This window comes from Nilaparvata lugens, chromosome 2 (assembly GCF_014356525.2).
Source record: "Nilaparvata lugens isolate BPH chromosome 2, ASM1435652v1, whole genome shotgun sequence".
Lineage (NCBI taxonomy): Eukaryota > Metazoa > Arthropoda > Insecta > Hemiptera > Delphacidae > Nilaparvata > Nilaparvata lugens.
This window is the reverse complement of record NC_052505.1, coordinates 97,760,829-97,782,012: the sequence shown is the minus strand read 5'-3', so window position 1 is coordinate 97,782,012 and position 21,184 is coordinate 97,760,829. Positions and strand designations below refer to the sequence as shown.

At 36.1% G+C, this 21,184-nt stretch overlaps 1 protein-coding gene across 1 annotated transcript in view; it reads right to left on the bottom strand.

Moving 5' to 3' along the window:
• LOC120350081 (protein pigeon-like) overlaps nucleotides 1-21,184 on the bottom strand; it is a 62,468-nt gene that overhangs the window by 31,365 nt on the left and 9,919 nt on the right. The window contains exons 6-11 of the mRNA XM_039422234.1: nucleotides 19,047-19,090; nucleotides 17,556-17,771; nucleotides 14,234-14,416; nucleotides 8,638-8,800; nucleotides 5,967-6,295; nucleotides 1,782-1,958 (exon numbers count right to left, since the gene is read on the bottom strand). Coding sequence (XP_039278168.1) covers nucleotides 1,782-1,958; nucleotides 5,967-6,295; nucleotides 8,638-8,800; nucleotides 14,234-14,416; nucleotides 17,556-17,771; nucleotides 19,047-19,090 — 1,112 coding nt within the window. The remainder of the gene's footprint in view (nucleotides 1-1,781; nucleotides 1,959-5,966; nucleotides 6,296-8,637; nucleotides 8,801-14,233; nucleotides 14,417-17,555; nucleotides 17,772-19,046; nucleotides 19,091-21,184) is intronic.

Here is a 21,184-nt window from a genome sequence, read left to right as displayed (position 1 = left end):
TTCTACAATTGGCTTCACCTCGTGAACCTCAAACTTTCAAGTGCATCATCTCTACCGTTTGGAAATCAATCCAAAAATTCCACAATTTGAAGATCGGATTATTCGTTTGGAATTCTACTCGCTCCAGCCTACTTTTCCATTGGGGGATTCGCCTGCTGTAGTGGACGTTTCCATGCTTGTCATCGCATGGCCAGATCATTTCATCGCTTGCTGACGTCCTGTTCCTGTTGGTATTGCGGAGTCATTGCCTGTCTGCCTGGCCGCATCTCCTCTTCAAAATTTTATTCAGGTTATGTAAATCGTTCTTTTCAATTTTCATTTACGTATGCATCATTATTGTTTTATTAATGTCTATCTTGACATTCAATTCACTAAGGCCACTGTCGCCTATTAATTCATTGGATTTGACAGCTACCCTTGGCTTTACAAGTGATTTTCTGAGGCCACTGACGCCTACTAATTGATTTATTAATGTCTATCGAAGGCCCATGTCGCCTATATTCAACCCGGACTGTCCTCATTGTATTTATTAGCTACCCTTAGCTCTTAAGTGATATTTTAAGGCCAGTAACGCCTATTAATTGTTTGGTCGAAGTCTATTTTGACATTCAAATCACTGAAGGCCTATGCCGCATATATTTTTATACGTTACTTGCTGAGCATTTTTTTACAGCTTATTGTCATTTTTTTTATCATTATTATTGTATCTTAGTAATAACTTTCATTATAGCACTCAATTTATATTCATTTCAGGTATCATTATTACTACCTTAGCATTTATTGTCAGACTTCAATGGTCATTAATGTCATTGACCTAATTTCATTTAAATTTTGTAGTTCTCTACATTATTTCACATGTTGTAATTTTCCCAAGATTTGACTCATTGTTTTTGTATGTGGCCATCTGCCTATTATTATTTAAAGATTCAAAGACTTAACCTACTTACAATTGCTTTTGTATGTGGCCATCTGCCTATTATTATTTTATTGATCTCAAGATATTTGATGCAATGTTTTTTGTATGTGGCCACCTGCCTATCATTATTTTATTGATCCCAAGATATTTGACACAATTGTTTTTGTATGTGGCCATCTGCCTACTATTATCATCTTATTATTATTAAATCTTATATTGTTGATTCATTTAGTCTTTTATTGGCGTACTTACCACACTTCAAGCTATCAGTATTTTTATGCACAGAATTCAAAGATTTATTTGTAGGTATTTATACCAACTATCATCCACAGTCCACTGCCCTGCCCTTGGATTCTGTCACAGCTCAATAATTATTTTCTTAGTTTATATTTTGTAAATTCATCTATAATTTTGCTGTACTGTAAGCTATTGTATATAAGTGTATAAGCCAGTATATATTGTAATCTACATAAATGAAGTACTCAATCAATCAATCAATCAATCAATCAATCAATCTCTCTCTCTCTCATTGGCCGACTCATAAATTAGTAATTAGATTCACATCATAAAGTCGGTGAAAATGATAGGACTACAGAATTGCCGATTCTCTGTTACCTCTATCTTCTATAGTAGATATGTGAGTGAATGAGGTAATACATCAGTACCGGTATCAGCTATCTTCTATAGAAGGCAGTGACAAGGCAGAGAATCGGCAACGCTGTTCTCTTATCTTTCTCCACTGTCATTATATTGTGGACCTCACTATAAGGTCTGTATTTGGGTCGATAATAATTGATCTATGCACTACATAATAATGTCACCGAGGCACAAGCCTATGCCCGATGTGGGCTTCAGCATTACTAACCTTGACTTCAATGGGCGTGGCCGCGTTGACAGTGGTGAAAGGCAGGAGGTTGATCAGCGCATGCGCGTCGGAAGGCAGACTGCGCATGACTGTGGCGAATGCCCCTCCCACCAGCACCTCTTGCATCACGCTGGTTATGTCCAGATCCATTGACTGCTCTGCCATCGGTTCGAGCAACTGAAAAAATTGCGATTTCTATTAGAGACATCATCAGTTACATAAACTCATAATCATAAAATGATGAGAATAAAAAGACTGCTGATCGCGAAGAGACGTGAGACTTGAGTATCCTATATTTTCAATAGAAATTTAGGATTGCAATAGGGGTTAGGATTTAAAGTGACATAGCGAGAATATAAACGAAAATACGCGTCTACTTGTTGTACTGTAAGCGTCCTGTAGCTTTACCTCCGTAACTATGAAACGGCAAATAGGCAAGGTATGGTTCGCGGGGTAATATTCACAGTTTTGCAAAAACATCAGGCTTTTGAGACCCTCGATCCCTAGATGGAGGAAGCTCCCTACAGAGCTTCCTTGAAGGAATCTCCCTACAAACAGAGATTCTTCATGAATGAGAGAGTTGCAACGTATCACCAATAATGGAAACAGTGCTAAGAGGACGTAGCTTCAAGAAGCTCCTTGTGTATCTTTTCGGATGCAACACGTTGCTTTTGAGAAGATACAGAAGAGCATCTGTTGCTTATGGAAAGATACATTTATAAATGCTCTATGTTTTTGAACGGGTAGTATTATAGTCTAGTGGCCCTTCGTCGATAGGGAAAGCTACGGGACCAGGACTGTGAAAATAGTATAATTTTTCATTCTATAAAGTTTGATCGAAATAAGCCTTAAATAATTGCATAATTTAAAAAAATCTGGTGTGGTACACTCACACAACTTTCCTTGCTCATTGAACTGTAAGCCTCATTCTAAAACGAGAATAATTTAGGGGAATAACATAATGACGATTGGCGGTAACATATTTTAAACTACGATCAGACTTCTGTAAATGTGTATATATCATTGTTTTCAGAGTACTTTTTCCTTTGTGTAAATTGTGAAATTCGATGATTTTTTTAAAAGTCGTCAAAACAGCTGTTCTACAAATGAAATATCTCAACTATGTGTTCTTTTTATGAACTGCTCTACCTACCTACCTGATTCATGAGAAGGAAGTTACAAAGGTCATTTCTCAAGGATGGGGTGGACCCCCTGTTAGTTTCTCAGGGAGGAGACTCATGCCAGTTGATAGAGCTGATAAATAACTATACAGGATATGAATTTGAAATAAATCGGTCAAGTCATTTTTAAGAAAATCGTGAAAACATGGTTTTTTAGTAACTATCCGCCATTTTTATCAAGAATATTACGGAGCTCCTGCAATTTTCCCAGAATTATGTCAGTTGATAGGGCTTATAAATAGCTATCCATGGTATAAATTTGAAGAAAATCATTTGAGCCGTTTTCGAGAAAACCGTGAAAACATGGTTTTTTAATGATTATCCGCCATTTTTTTTTCAAGAATATTACGGAGCTCCTGCAATTTTCCACAGAAATGAGACTCATGTCAGTTGATAGGGCTTATAAATAGCTATCCATGGTATAAATTTGAAGAAAATCGTTAGAGCCGTTTTCGAGAAAACCGTGAAAAACATGGTTTTTTAGTAATTATCAACCATTTTTTTCCGCCATTTTGAATTGAATTTTATTGAATTTCTTATTGTCGGATCCTCATGGTCTAAGGACCTTAAGTTTGAAATTTCAAGTCAATCGGTTGATTAGGAATGAAGTTATCGTGTTCACAGACATACACACATACACACACACACACAGACCAACACCCAAAAATCATGTTTTTGGACTCAGAACCTTGAAACGTATAGAAAACTTGAAATTAGGGTACCTTAATTTTTTTTTTGGAAAGCAATACTTTCCTTACCTATGTTAATAGAGCAAGGAAAGTAAAAAGTCAAGTTGAAAGGTAAAAAGTCTGGTATCCGCGACTGTAGTCGTATGATTCAAGTCGCGCTAGTGTGAGTAGTGCCTAACATTTATATTTGGAACGAGAACCTCTAAGCCTCAATCCTTGAAAGCACTTCGAATAATATTATAAATCATTCATTAGTGATTAACGATTCAAATCAAATTTATTGCCTCAATACAATACACAAAAAATACATAATATATTGAAAAAAAATCACTTGAAAGTACAAAAATGTATTCTTATATTCAACTGAATAGGCGAACTTCTTGAAGAACTGGATAATAAGAAAATGATATTTCATGCAAAATTTTTCCCAATAAAACCATAAACCCTCAAAAGGAAAAAGAAATCAAATTAAAAGGAAAGAACAGAATGATACAACTAAAATAAACTTAACAATCAGTATTATCCCTGAGATTAGATGACACAAGGAAGATTGAAGGAAGCCAAGAAATTAGGAAGTCAAGGTTTTAGTATCTATTTCCATGCAATAAGGAATAATCGTAATAGTAATTGATAAAAAAGTATTCATAAATAAGGAAGGAATTATATCAACCATAGCCTGAAAAACTGATGACATGAGATGACATTGAAAAAAGGGTAATATTAGTTTATTAATATTAAAATGATTTCAACAGAGTCGAATAATTTAAGGGATATTCTACTGGGGATAATCTACTTGTTAGACCACCATATCAGATATCAATCTTACTTAGTTTGTACTGAAGAAACGTCAATATTTTCTCCATCATTAAATATAACTCCTTCCAAGGGTTTTCGAACAAAAGTAACAAAATGAGCTGCAAAACAAAACAAGAAACAAACAAAATAAGTATTTGAAAAATCATACGAATATTCATAAATTAGAGACTTAAATTAATATTCTCAATAGAACAATTAGAAGAATAAATTATGAAACAATATGTTTGACAAATTTGGAAGCTAATGTCAAGTAACCCAGCAATTAAATAATCCAAATTTTAGAAATCTTGAAAAATTCAATTGTATTCATCCTTTAGATAATATTATTTTCTGAAAAAGCACTTTATTTGCTTTTAGTATAATCTGGCAAAACAACCGCTGTATCTTGATTAAAAAACGAAGATTCCTACAGCAGTTTTTCCGTTTAATATTCAATTTTTGACCCAAATTGGCTAGTTTTTCAAAACCTGAATAGAAAGAATGGCTAACCTTTGCTACATTACAAACCGATTTAATTCGGTCCAGGTAGAATCGATGGTTTTCATGGTTCCAATTTTAAGTTACTTGATGCAGGTAACTGGAAACATGTAACTTCAACCATATACCGTTAATACCATTGCATTAGTCTTTATTCTTTATTGATTCATACAATAAGTACATCATCAAAATGTGTAACGCCTGTGCTTTTTAACCCTGTGGAAGTGAACTCTAATTGAGCCGTGTTTAAATAAAAAATCTTTATTTCGCCAAAATACAAAAATACAAAATCACTTGAAATACTTCAAATTATTAATACAATAATAACTGAAATATACAGTGGATACATAATCATGGAAATGAATAATACATTTCGATTGAATAAATAGAATTGGCACAGCTAGCAAAGCGAAATTGTGCGCTAGCTGTGAGATCATTTTTGATATATTTTTTTCGCCACACTGCACAGAAAGCAGCTGTTTTCCAGTCCCTACGTAGATCTGAAAGACATTGTTTGCAGACGACTCTCGTCTGACGTCAGAACAGGTTTCTTTCCGGCTTCTTTCTCGGCAAGCCTCGCCCGGGAAACTATCCTCATACCGTAAACACTAACTTTCTGTGCTTGTAGCGTAATATACTATAAAACTTGCTTGCAAAATGATAAAAATACAAACAATTAGATTAGTATAAAGAAAATAACAAATACAAAGGCAAAAACAAAAATAAAATATCCCATCCGGCTACAAACCAAAACAACCAAAATGAACTATTAATAGAACGCTAATCTGACAAACAATCATTGCTCAATACCAAGTGATATTATCAATGCCATAACTGATTGACAACAGTACGGTGGGCTACATCTATGAGAATAATTTTTCCATAACTTCACATTATAAATTATTACATTAAATTATTAAGGTGTTATTAATTTTTTATTCATCTATGAAATGTGTTCAATAATTTATGCCCACCCTGTATTATAGATAATAGACTATCAATTATGTGAAATCAGAACTGACCTGAGCCACAATGTCGGGTTCAGCGGCGTGAATGAGGAAATAGTGCAAGATGGCCAGTCTGTTCTCGATGGGCGCGTCGACCAGTTTGTAGGCGTCGACCAATTGCCGATGGGTGACCTTGAGTTTGATGACGTCGAGCGAGGTGAGGTTGAGCAACAGCTGATCGGAGTCCAAGTGCGGATGCCACAGAGTGACGAGGCGCGACGACACCTCGGCCGCGGCCTCCTCAAAATGGCTGCCGAGCAGAATGTGGCAGCAAGGCTCGTGCTTTTGGCCGACGTCCAACATGTGGATGAACACATCTGCGCAGTACACTAGCAGGTGTTGGTCTGCAAATTATTTTCAGATTATACATTTCAAATCAAATTTTATTCAACAATTAACAACAGTGCTACAAGAAAATAGATAAATAGCTTTTTGTTAAATAATTGACGTGGCTAGAAAAGGAAATATTGTGCTCTAGCCACGAGTTCAAACATTCATCACTATATTTAACTAATTTCACTAATTTGAATTAACACTGATTTGATCTTGAATAAAACTTTGAGTGCCGGTTGCACAAAAGCCTGTTGAGTTTTTAAACGTGATCAAATTCCAGGTGGACCAATCAGAAGAAGGCTTCTCTGATTGGTTCTCTTTTATTAAATCGCTGAAGGACATTAAAAGGATAAATACGTCCTTGGAAGAACAGCTGGAAATTTTGTCGTCTGTCGATACCGTACCGGTAATGGAAATGAGTGAACGAGTGCATGTGTGGGATCATTCAGCTGATCTCACGAGAAGAAAAATTCAGCAAGAAAAACTTATTTTCGTTTATTTCTCTTTTTTTAGAAAACATGATTACTTCAGAAAGTCCAACTAGATGCTGTTAGTGTAGAATAGTACATAATATTAACAAATATTGTAACAAACATAGTATATCATTCTAAATCGAATTAATAGTACATCTATTTGCAATTGATGATGTGTTTGTTTTTTGAAGTGTGAATAAATTGTTATTTTGATGAGTGATAGTAGCTTAACCTAGATTTTGATTTGGTAGTATAAATTTGAAAAGGGACAGTTTTGGGTATAAGCCGGTTGTGCCTCCTCATATAATAAAATAAAATAATTGTACGACTGAGAAAATAAATAAATATAAACTATAAATTCAATCGTTCGTTACAAATTTTCTATGCTTTTGAACTTTCGGTCCCCCGATATTATGATTATATTGGTATATATTTATGTTTAACGGATCTCGAAAACGGCTCTAACAATTTTCACGAAATTTGGAACATAGTAGGTTTATGATATAAAAATTCGATTGCACTAGGTCTCATCCTTGGGAAAAGTGAACGATATTAAAAGGATACATCCTTGGCTGAAACAGCAATGGATAGTAAAAAAGTGAGTGAGCGAGTGAGTATGTGAAAAATCAAAATATCGCATCCCCGAAATTCATAAGATGACGTATAGCCAGCTGTAAAATATAAACACGATCATTTTAGAGAATTGTGTTCTGGCCCCTGTTTCATAAAAACTTGGAAGTCCTGTAATACAGGAACAGCTGATTTTATCGGCTATATTGAGCATGTAATTTGAATGGTGATTCTACTATATTACGTGACGTTTTATGAAACAGGGCCATGTTTATCAACTAGTAGTTCTGTGAACAGTAGACCTCACGCAGTATTCTCATCCACAAGTACCTGATTGAAACAATAGACCTTATGGAAATACAGCAGACTGGCTTCTCCACACATCTGTGTAATCACTTGTCAGCTGATTTATGATGAATAATTCTATAGTCTGATTTTTACTCTAATATTGGCGTATGAAGGAGACTCCTTTTTCCTTTTATATTATCCTTGAAATGCAAAATTTCCAAAAACCTTGTATATACGTCGACACGCAATTAAAAAAGGAACATACCTGTCAAATTTCATGAAAACCTATTACCACGTTTCACCGTAAATGCGCAACACATATAAACATTTAAACATTAAGAGAAATGCCAAACCATCGACTTGAATCTTAGATCTCACTTCGCTCGGTCAATAAACACGATCATTTTAGAGAATTGTGTTCTGGCCACTTTAGTGGATCTGGTAGTTTCATAAAGACTTGGAAGTCCTGTAATACAGGAACAGCTGATTTTATCGGCTTAAGTTGAATGGTGATTCTACTGTATTACGTGACTTATAAGTTTTATGAAACAGGGCCATGTTTATCAATAAATAAAAATAACGAGCGAAGCTCGGTGCCCCGATATTTTTTGTTAATAATGATCAATTCTAAAGTAATGGCTAGTGCTACTTTTCTAAAAGATCATTAATTGATTGAATTCCACCTCAAATTTATCGTCTTATGATTTATTAATGAATATTCATGAATGCCATAAAATATAATGGTAATTTTATTTTATTTCTTTATAGCCTATGAGCGATTTGGCAAAGGTGCGGAGTTGGAAAAGGATGAGCTATCAGCTTTGTCAAATTCCAGACAAGGATAGCAACCCAATGTTAATTAGGTGCTAACTCTTTTTAACGTGAGTCAGACCGAGTTCAAAAGAAGTAGCATTGAAAGAAAGAGGATACACGTTGTGAAATGATCCGACCTTACCTGCGTTACGGGTATGAATTTTATGAGTAAATACAAAAATATAGAGCAAAAAGCTACAGTTACTGACCGTTATACATTGTGAAGGTGGGTCGGAGGGTTGTTGCCTGTGAGAAAGGTATGCCGGGGATGTTGCAATGTATAACATGGCCGTGATGCAGCAGTGTAACCGAGTAGGCAAAGTGAACCGTATTGCTTTCATCCATTACTTCACTTGTCGGCGGCTTTACTGGCTAAAAAACAACCAAAAACTACAAATTAAAATAATAATCAAACATACAAACATAAGACAATACTATAGAGAAAGTAGAGCATAAGAAGATACCAATTACTGTCAACTACTGTCTATTATTACTGTAGAGTGTAAGCACGCCACATAATAGTCTTGAATGTATTAAAATAAAGATGGTTGGTTTATATGAAGAGTATTATTTATTCGATATCTAACATATTTAAAGTTGATCAGTTCTACTATTGGCCAGGTAATATATTCAGATATTCGCAATTAGATATTATCATGTAACATTTGTCAAAGGTTTAAAAAATCAAAAACGAAAAAACCACTGATCAATCACATTCCAGATAAACCGTTTTGTAGAATTGCAGCGGACAATGCAGAAGTCGATAGATTGAACTACTTAATTGTAATTGATTATTAATTGATTGAATTCCACCTCAAATTTATCGTCTTATGATTTATTAATGAATATTCATGAATGCCATAAAATATAATGGTAATTATTTTATTTCTTTATAGCCTATGAGCGATTTGGCAAAGGTTCGGAGTTGGAAAAGGATGAGCTATCAGCTTTGTCAAATGCCAGACAAGGATAGCAACCCAATGTTAATTAGGTGCTAACTCTTTTTAACGTGAGTCAGACCGAGTTCAAAAGAAGTAGCATTGAAAGAAAGAGGATACACGTTGTGAAATGCTCCGACCTTACCTGCGTTACGCGTATGAAATTTATGAGTAAATACAAAAATATAGAGCAAAAAGCTACAGTTACTGACCGTTATACATTGTGAAGGTGGGTCGGAGGGTTGTTGCCTGTGAGAAAGGTATGCCGGGGATGTTGCAATGTATAACATGGCCGTGATGCAGCAGTGTAACCGAGTAGGCAAAGTGAACCGTATGCTTTCATCCATTACTTCACTTGTCGGCGGCTTTACTGGCTAAAAAACAACCAAAACTACAAATTAAAATAATAATCAAACATACAAACATAAGACAATACTATAGAGAAAGTAGAGCATAAGAAGATACCAATTACTGTCAACTACTGTCTATTATTACTGTAGAGTGTAAGCACGCCACATAATAGTCTTGGATGTATTAAGATAAAGATGGTTGGTTGATATGAAGAGTATTATTTATTCGATATCTAACATATTTAAAGTTGATCAGTTCTACTATTGGCCAGGTAATATATTCAGATATTCGCAATTAGATATTATCATGTAACATTTGTCAAAGGTTTAAAAAATCAAAAACGAAAAAACCACTGATCAATCACGACATTCCAGATAAACCGTTTTGTAGAATTGCAGCGGACAATGCAGAAGTCGATAGATTGAACTACTTAATTGTAATTGATTATTATTCGAGATGGATTGAAGCAACCCCAATCAATAGCAAAAGCAGCTTCACCGTAATTAAAAAATTTAAGGAAACATTCAGCAGATTTGGAATACCTCAAACACTAATAGCAGATAACATACCATTTAATAGCAGAGAAATGCATCAATTTGCAGAAAATTGGGGATTCAAAATTACCACATCAAGTCCATACCATTCACAATCAAATGGATTAGCAGAAAAGGCAGTTGGAATATTCAAAACGATGTTTGAAAAGGCAGCTGCAAACAAGCAAGATTTGGAATTGTATTTACTAAATTATCGTAATGCTCCCGTAGCTGGATTGGGATATACACCTTCACAGCTTCTTAATAGCAGACATATAAGAGCCAAGATTCCTATACCACATTACGCATTGAATCCAAAAATTGTACCTAATGAGATAATCGACAAGATGGCAAAGAATCAATCGATTCAAAAACTTTACTATGATCGTAATGTATCTAAAAACACCGAAGATTTTGTGATTGGAGAGGAGAATATATACAGAATATTCATAACAAAGAATGGGAAAAAGGAAGAATAATTGAGAAATTACCACAACCACGTTCATTCCTGGTTAGAAACAATAATGGCGGTGTTCAGCGAAGAAACACAATTCATATAGGAAAAATAAAAAGGGGAATATAGGATAATATACGACTAATATGAAGTCTTTGTCTTAAAGAGGGAGATGTTACAGATGATAATTATTATCATATGATTTCAATACACTAGTTACCAGGACGTTAATAACAGTTTAGTCTTGAATGTATTAAAATAAAGATGGTAGGTTAATATGGAGAGTATTATTTATCTAATATCTGCCATGTTAGATATTGAATAAATAATACTCTTCATATCAACCAACCATCTTTTTTTTCAATTTTATGACACATAGGATCACTGTAGTCTCTGGTTAATCCTCTTTCTTCGTGTATTCGCTTCAATTCCCTTCCTTCCTTCCCAGTAACTTTTCATTCTGTCAGACCTTTCTTTTCTCAATTCATCTGAACAAACCTGTTGCCTTCTCCTAATTGTTTTTATAGATAAGATCCTCTTTCTGTCAGTGATGGTTTCCTATAGATTTTTGTGCGATTTTTGACATCGTCAATAGTTAAATTTAGTTCGATGTCTTTTTTTATTTCCACAAGCCAAGGAATTGTGGCTCTGTCTGTTTTCGCACTCATGAATTTTTCAATAAGTCTTCTTAACAATCGATTCGCTGGGGTTCTGAGAATATGTCCAAAGGAAGACATTTGTCCAACCAACCATCTTTATTTTAATACATTCAAGACTACCAGCATCACATAGCTTCACTAAAAGTAAGCCGACAGTGGTCAGCAGCCTGTCATTTGTCATCAGTGAGAAATAAATAGTCATTGCCCAGTGTAATAGTCAAAGCCCAGTTCAGGACTGGGCAAGGGAGATGCCAGAGAAATAAGCAGATTCTCCTCTCTGTGAGGAGTATGGGTAGGTACTACGGACGATGAGCCACGCCCACTGGAGCCACGCCCACTGGAGCCACGCCCACTAACTAGATTCTATGAAGGGTTGCAACAATTTAATTTGGCTCTTGACGATGCCATACTCTGGCTAAATAATCTTGTTTGCCAAACGTAGTACAAGATATTATAGCTTACTGAATTTGAGTTCTATTTTTGTTGAATGTATTATACTGTATGCTTGTATTGCTGCTCGCACCATACGCATATATAATATACTAGCCGTCAGGCTCGCTTCACTCGCCATATCCGTCTAGCCAGGGGGCTCCGCCCCCTGGACCCCCGACTTGATCGTCCGAAAATGAGATCAGCGGACTCGCTTCGCTCACCTGCATGTAGACCTCAGCGGAACCTCTGTACCGAATTTGAACGTATTATGTCAATTTGATCACGAAAAACACCTGTTACTATATCGGCGTATCTTTGGCGAACAAAATTCTTCCGCCTCAGCTAATCCTGTGTACTGAATTATTTTAAATATATTTCCATCAATTATTGAAAAATGTGAGGAAACGCAGAAAAGATGAGAAAACGCTAATTTTGGCTAATTGGATAAATTGGTATTTAGGAGGTCCTGGATAAATGCATTTCAATCTTCAACTTGGTGCCAACCTAACAAAGTCAACTCAACTTAATGCCAACCTGACAAAATGTTTAATTTGTTACCAGAACAACTGTTTCGAAGAGGTACTCTCTCTCTAGATTATAGTTCTATATTAACATATGGTATGGACTTTCAATTATAAAATTTTAAGATATTGGAATAAGAAGAATATACATGCTAAAAGACGACTTTAAACCCTTAAAAACCACCCTTAGAGTTAAAATATCGCCAAAAGATTTATTAGTGCGCCTCTAAAGGGCCAACTGAACATACCTACTAAATTTGAACGTTTTTTTTTTTTGATTTTTTAGTGAGAGTGATTTTTATTTACGAGTAGATATATAATATATATATATATATATATATATATATATATTATATATATATATATATATATATATACCCAAAGTAAATACTAGAACCATCGGCTGAGAAAACAGTGAAATTTGAAACATGGATGCCCTATACTACCATGGGATATATTCTTATGCTATATTTTCACTATGACAACACTATCCATTCCATTAACACAACAATCTACAAATTGGAATAAATAAATATTATGAAGAGAGTTTCAATGTTTAATCACAAACTTGACGTTAATATGTTTTTTGTAGAGATTGACCTTTTTCACACTTATCGATTGTCGGCTAACATTTGTTGGTGAGAATCGGCCAATCAAAGGACAATAATTACTGAGTGTCGTACGACAATCGGAAGGTGTGAAAACTGTAAATGACCCACCTGAGTGTCGTACGAATATCGGTAGGTGTGAAAACTGTAAATGAACCCACCTGAGTGTCGTACGACAATCGGTAGGTGTGAAAACTGTAAATAGACCCACCTGAGTGTCGTACAACAATCGTTAGGTGTGAAAACTGTAAATGAACCCACCAGAATGTCGTACGACAGTCGGTAGGTGTGAAAACGGTAAATGGACCCACCTGAGTGTCATAAGAATATCGGTAGGTGTAAAAACGGTAAATGGTCCCATCTGAGTGTCGTAGGAATATCGGTAGGTGTGAAAACTGTAAATGAACCCACCTGAGTGTCGTACGAATATCGGTAGGAGTAAAAACGGTAAATAGACCCACCTGAGTGTCGTACGACAATCGAGAGATGTGATAACTGTAAATGAACCCACCTGAGTGTCGTACGACAATCGGTACGTGTGAAAACTGTAAATGAACCCACCTGAGTGACGTACGACAGTCGGTAGGTGTGAAAACTGTAAATGGACCCACCTGAGTGTCGTACGAATATCGGTAGGTGTGAAAACGGTAAATGGACCCACCTGAGTGTCGTACGAATATCGGTAGGTGTGAAAACGGTAAATGGACCCACCTGAGTGTCGTACGAATATCGGTAGGTGTGAAAACTGTAAATGAACCCACCTGAGTGTCGTACGAATATCGGTAGGAGTAAAAACGGTAAATAGACCCACCTGAGTGTCGTACGACAATCGAGAGATGTGATAACTGTAAATGAACCCACCTGAGTGTCGTACGACAATCGGTACGTGTGAAAACTGTAAATGACCCACCTGAGTGTCGTACGACAATCGGTAGGTGTGAAAACTGTAAATGGACCCACCTGAGTGTCGTACGACAATCGGTAGGTGTGAAAACGGTAAATGGACCCACCTGAGTGTCGTACGAATATCGGTAGGTGTGAAAACGGTAAATGGACCCACCTGAGTGTCGTACGACAATCGGTAGGTGTGAAAACTGTAAATGACCCACCTGAGTGTCGTACGACAATCGGTAGGTGTGAAAACTGTAAATGAACCCACCTGAATGCCGTACGACAATCGGTAGATGTGAAAACTGTAAATGAGCCCACCTGAGTGTCGTACGACAATCGGTAGGTGTGAAAACTGTAAATGGACCCACCTGAGTGTCGTACGAAAATCGGTATGTGTGAGCCCGGTAAATGGACTGACCTGATACAAGTAATGATGACAAATGCAGAGAATGCACTTTGAGTCGGACACCACGGTGACATCTAGTGAGCAGTCGTGCACTCTCAGCGGAACCGCATCGTTTTCATACGTACGACACTCAGCTGCTGCAGCCGCTTCACCCTTCTCTCCCTCCATGCCAGGCAAGTTCAGCGGTATGTTCAACTGCAACATTCAACACACAAAATGAATTAATGAAAAAGTTGATTCACACAAAATGAATGAATGGGGGAAAATTGAATGAAAAGTCTGTGTGTAATTCATAATTTTGTCACAAACTGTTTTTTGACGAAGGAAAGAGAGTCAAAACGCATGGCAATCTTGGAGTTTGATGTAAAACGAAGGAGTGTTTATGACACGCATCCCCACTCTTTCCCCTTTATTTGAGATAACAGCTGAAAAGAAGTATTGAATGAAAAAGACTAAGAAATTGTCAAAAAACCACAGATTTATTGAAGTATCAATTGTGACAGTCACAAATGGGTAGAAAGTATTGTGGACAGATTATTGAGTAAAATTAATAGGCAAATTTCAATCAATTCTAGCTTTGTAGGCTCAAACTGTGAGGAGAAGACTTGGATAACAATCCCATATTTAGGCCTTGTATCTGATAAGATGGTAGGGAATTGAAGAGGAATGGATTTCATGTTGCTTTCAAGACCAAACCGATTTTAAATAGTCTATTTAGCTGGAGTAAAGACAAAATTTATATTTGGGATAAAAGTGGGGTGTACAAACTTAAATGTGGTGATTGTAATGCTTGTTATGTGGGTCAAACTGGTAGAAGTTTCAAACTAGAATTAAAGAACACATCAGAGATTGGAATAAACAAAATGGGGAATCTAAGTTTGCAGAACATCTGATAGCAAATAATCACAAGTTCACAGTTAAGGAGAATGTTGAGTTTCTGCATGTTAATAGCAAAGGCAGATCTTTGAATATTCTAGAGGCTTTAGAAATAACAAGAGTAATTAAGGAAAATTCCCAGTATAGTTTGAATGACCAGATTCATTTCAACCAATACAACACTACGAATTTAGTCTTATCATAAAATTGTAAGCATACATTAGTCAATAGTTTTTCCATTTACATATTTGTTTTATTATCTTTCACACTTGTTTTCTTGGTTCTTATTTTGTACTGGAAGTAAATTTTGTTGTCATGGCGATTCTGTTGCTTAAGTCGCCATTTTGTCACAACGTTGAGTGGGAGGAGATGTCTAGCTGGGCCAATGGCAGGCGTTCATGCCCTTGACCATAGCAGTACTCGCCTACTAGTATAAATTCTGCTGCTCTTGTATTTAGTTTTAGTTTATCAGAGATTGACAATGGTGTAATACACGAAACCGGTCTTTCTAAGTATCAATAAATCTGCGGTTTTTTGACAATTTCTTAGTCTTTTTCATTCAATATGAACAATTACCACAATATCAACTTCTCAACTACTCAAAAAGTAAAAAGAAGCAGCTAAGAGATCATCGGAAATGGGGTGAGTTGGTTGAATTTGAGCTCCTCTCGTGATAGGAGGCTCTGTTGTAGCTCTGTTTTAAACTTGTGTTCGGGTTGGTGGCTGATATCCAATCCTGGAGATCAGTCGGTTTGCTTCCTCGTGGAATTGCTAGTTAGAGCTGATCCTTCCCGACGAAAAGGATAGCTTTCGGACTTCGAGTCGATAGGGTTCGCGACGCTCGTGGCGGACGCGACGGTACAGCAGACGATCGAGAACCCCCTCACGACCCTAGTGCACGAAGGGTGGTCAAAGCCCCCACGATTACTGTTAAGTGGCACGTTTCGGGACTTAGAGTACTTTAGGGTGAGCATACGTCCGTTCCCTAAACCCATCACTCTTTGTCAAAGTTCACCTTTCCTCATACACCTCAACGCCACACCCTCATACCAAAATACCCTATACCCTTAGGCAGAGGAGCAGCCTCGGCTGTGAAGCAGTAAGATATGCGATTTTTTTTGAGTGAAAAAGAACTAAATTTCAAAAAAGTGGAATCATAACCTCATTTCGGACTTTTAAATTATTATCTAAATTTGGGAGAGAAATAGTACAAGGAGTATTCTAGTTTTTCTCTCCCATTCAGTGCTTCTTGTAAAAATTATAATAAAATAAAAATAAATAAATAAATAAAATAATAAAGTCCGAAATTGGAGACTGTCATTAGATGAACAAGGTGACGCACCTTCATGGAGAGGCTACAAGAGCTACAAGTCTTATGGACTGAACGGTAAACCACTATTAGTTGAAATGTATGAATTCAGGGCTACTTTCTTGTATTTATAAAAGAATTATAGTACCCTTTAAAATTAATAAAATAATACAAATTGTAACAACTAGTTTCGGTGGTGATCACACCATCATCTGTATTCGTCTGTTTGTATTCTTGTTTTATTATATTATTAAGTAGCCGTCAGGCTCACTTCGCTCGCCATATCTGTCTAGCAAGGGGGCTCCGCCCCCTGCACCCCCGGCTGGATTGTCCAAAAGTGAGATCAGCGGGCTCGCTTCGTTCGCCTGCATTTTTCATTTGAGCATGCTTCATTCCATCAGAAAGTCAAAGTACTGAGGAAACGCAGAAAAGCTGAGAAAAACGTTGGAAAAACGCTGATTTTGGGCGTATCTTTGAAGAAATATTAAAGTCTCCTCATCACAAAATTTTTAAACCCTAGCTAAACCTCTGTACCAAATTTGAACATTTTCTGTCTATTACTTGATGATAGAACTGAGAAAACATAAAAAACCGCTAATTTTGGGCGTATCTTTGGCGTTATTGCAAATTCCTTCTAACACAACATTATTACACCCTAGCTGAGCTTCTGTACTAAATTTGAACAATTTCTGTTCATTTGTTCTCGATAAATCTGAGAAAAAGAAAAAAAACGCTGGAAAAACGCCAATTTTTTAGCGTATCTTTGACGTTATTGCAAATTCCTTTTAACACAACATTACTACACCCTAGCTGAGCTTCTGTACTAATGTGAACATTTTCTGTTCATTTGTTCTCGTATGTTTAGAAATTTTTCCAAATCCGTTCTTAGTGCGCCTCTAAAGGGCCAACTGAACATACCTACCAAATTTGAACGTTTTTGGTACGGTAGATTTTTAGTTCTGCGAGTGAGTGAGTCAGTCAGTCAGTCAGTGATTGAGTGCCATTTCGCTTTTATATAATTATATACATATATATATCTTATATATATATATATATATATATATATAGAGATCAGTTGCTTTACCGGAGTTACTAGAGATTAAAAATTTCATAAATTAAAAATTGAAGATAGAATGGTGCTCTACTCACGACAGTTTCGTGTGGCATGTCCTCGTGAAACTGGAGCGCTGACAGAGTGGGAGCCAATTCAGTCTCGTCAGGTTGAGTTTCGCCCTCCACACGATGCAACGGCTTGCGGTAGTGGATCAGGTAGAGCGCCTGGTGTGTGGGGTCCCACTGGCCCCACGCGAATGCACCCACTATCGTCTCCACTGCCCCACTCACTCGCACACCATCGGCTGTCTGCTAGCACAAAACATGTGCACAATGTATTGAAATTAATGTAGGAGCAAATGTATAGTGAGGTCCACGTTATAATGGCAGTGAGGAAAGATAGGAGAACAACGTTGCCGATCCTCTGTCCTGTCAATGTCTTCTATAGACGGTAGCTGATACAGTTTTATTGATGTAATATTAACTGTTCATACTCGTTTAAAATAATCAATTATATTTAATCAAGCAATAAATTATATTTTCAAATAATTTCATAATTAATATGAAATATTTTGAAGTTGCTTTCCATGACGAAACACTATATAATAACTTTGTTGAAGTTCTGACACTGTGTTACTTGTAAATATTTGAAAAAACACTTACTTTTGTTGGAGTAAGCCTCTGGAGGCTGATGAAGCTCCTCTTCAGGAGTGAAATGCATTCCTCAATACTTCAACAAAAGTAAGTGTTTTTTCAAATATTTACAAGTAACACAGTGTCAGAACTTCAACAAAGTTGAAATATTTTGTTAATTATTAATTCTACATTGTTAAAAGACGATCTGGCAACAGAGCAAAGCGAGAAAGAGATAGCGCTAGCCGCTTTGTTGAATGATAGACAAGGATAGCAATACCATTGCTAATCAAACACTGTCATTATAACGTGGACCACACTATAGGAAGTTAGTTTGTCACTAACTTCCAAATTATGTGTTTGTTTCCAAAAGACATGTGATCACATTGAATGCGTATATGTGAAAGTGCACGTCAGATCATGCATGAGCCGAAAAACAAAATCTGGAAAGAGCTATTGAAACACGTTGTGATTGCTCACACTGAACGCAACTATAGTGAGATACGTTATAATACGTTATAATGACAGTATTTGATCAACTTTGGTTTTGCTATCCTTGTCGAATGATAGCGACATAACCGGTGGTACTATCCTTTTCTAGGTCCACAACGATGCCAATTATGTTTTTGACAGTGTAGAAATATTATTAATTAAGCAGAGAATCGGCATCGCTATTCTTCTATCTTTATCCACTGCCATTATAACGTGGACCTCACTATAGCAAGTGTACGCTTTCGGTGTGAATGTTCCTATTGATCTTTCCAGATTTTGTTTCTCATCTGCACGCTTGGTTGCAATGAGAACCTCTCTTCAATTAACCCATGTTATTTAGGAGAAAGAATGTTAGCAGACTAGATAGCATGCATAACTATTTGATGTTATTACTGAAGACAACAACTAAAATTAGAATGTATTTATTGCTATAAGGATTAAAAACTAGGCAACAAAATTTACCTCACTTTCATCATCACTTCCTTCCACTTGGTAAATTTGAATAGCTGAAAAATCAGACGAGAAGGAAAAATTTAAATACTGTAATATTGCTTACATATTTTAATTAATACGTCAATATAGCACATATAAAACTAGAAAGCAATAGCAAATATATCAATAATTAATAGAATATTGAGTAAATCTATTCCAAGAATTAGAAATCAATAGAAAAGAGTGGAATTATTGAATTACTATAAATCAATATGAATCAATATGAATCAATATTGGAGAATCTATCCTTTTCATCTATTTATCTTTTAATAGGGGTACAATATTTATACAGAGTGTTTCAGAAGTAGTGTCGAGCATTTTAGGGTATTGGTCCTGGAAGATAGGAGACTACAAATGTCGTATTTGAAGTGTCCAAAACTCAGCGGTTATCCTTAAAGCTGCAATTTTGTTTTTTCACTTGGGATTTTTTATCATATAGGAGTCTTTATAGGCTAGCATAAATATTCATGCCAAATTTCAGATCAATACAACATTTCGTTCTTGAGATAAAAATTCCAAAGTGAAAAAACAAAATGGCAGCTATAAGGATAACCGCCGAGTTTTGGACACTTGAAATACGACATTTGTAGTCTTCTATCATCCAGGAACAATACCCTGAAATGTTCGACATTACTTCTGAAACACCCTTTACAAGAGAAAAGGAATGGAAAGTAACCTATAAAACAATACACCAATAGACTTCTATCTATATAAATTCCTAAAGATCAAGAAAGTTGATGAGGCTTACGAGATGTAAGCTGGCTTAGGAGTTATTATGAAGGCTGTGATAGAAGAATGTATTCCACAGGATAGGAAGTAAATAGATGTGGAAAACTCTGTATTTCCAAGGAAATTCGATGAAAATAAAATAGTGAAAATTTTTAATTCATATTTTCGACAAAGTAGTAAAGATAATGGTTGAGTTCAAAGCCACTGATCAATTCCATCGGGTTTTTTTTACGTTCAGTAAAAAACCTGATCACAGATGAACCACAGAATGAAAAGTCGGCTAATATCTTGACGCCATAATCCGCCATATTGAAAGAAAGTGTAGCATTGTAATACAGCAGTAGTTTTAATTTCTAACAAGAAAATGCAGTCATGGGTCTTGGTGCACTCAAATCTTGGTTAGATTGATACCTTCCATTTTGTGTGTATTCTGTGGCTGAACGGTTGCTCATGAGTCATGACTGACAGATGTTTCCCCTGTTAATCATATTTTGTAAACAAAACTAGAACTTAACCTATTTCTTGTAATCAATGAAAATGGAAAACCATCAGGTGATTGGAGTTGTTTTAAATGCTTTGTAAAATATTTAAAATGTTATTGAATTTATGTAATCATGCATTTCTCTGCTCCCAAATACATTATAATGGAATCCATTATTTGTAAACAACCTCGTATTCAGCCATGTCTGTTTACGTTCAGCTACTCTATTTACGTTATTTTCAATCGGTGGAAAGTACGATTAACTGATCAGTGAACGAACCGGATATGTTTTTTCTTATCAGTTAGACCAAAGACCTTGAAGAGGTCTAAACGCACAATGCCTATGCCTTCCCAATGCTAGCTCTTACTTGAAATTAAAGGTTTCATTGAGGTATTTTAGCGCGAGATATTATATAATATATATTTTTGAATATTATAGATCACAAAAATCTTCAAGATCTTTAGTATGTAATTACCTTCCTGGTTGTCCCCTCAATGGCCGATTTCAATTCCAAGTACAGTAGCGCTACATGTGAGTCTATGCATCGTTCAACGACCAAACAGTGGTTTGTTCAGAGCCACGTTCACTCACCGATCTCATCGTTCACTCACCGAACAGTGGCTTTGAACTCAACCAATGTTATTTCCTATCTACATTGGTCTGGATGAGGCCTTGACATTATTTAGGGTCCGGCCACACAGAGAGCAGCCTACGAACCTGTAGCTTTCTATTACTATATATTGGATCGCCCTCTAAAATATAGATATAAAATCCTATAGGATCGCAGATCGCTCGCTGTGTGGCCGGACCTTAAGGCAGGAGATGGATGAATATGCTTCAAACAATATAAATTCAGTACGCATTAAAAAATTTTCAAATTTACTTTGAAAATGTAAT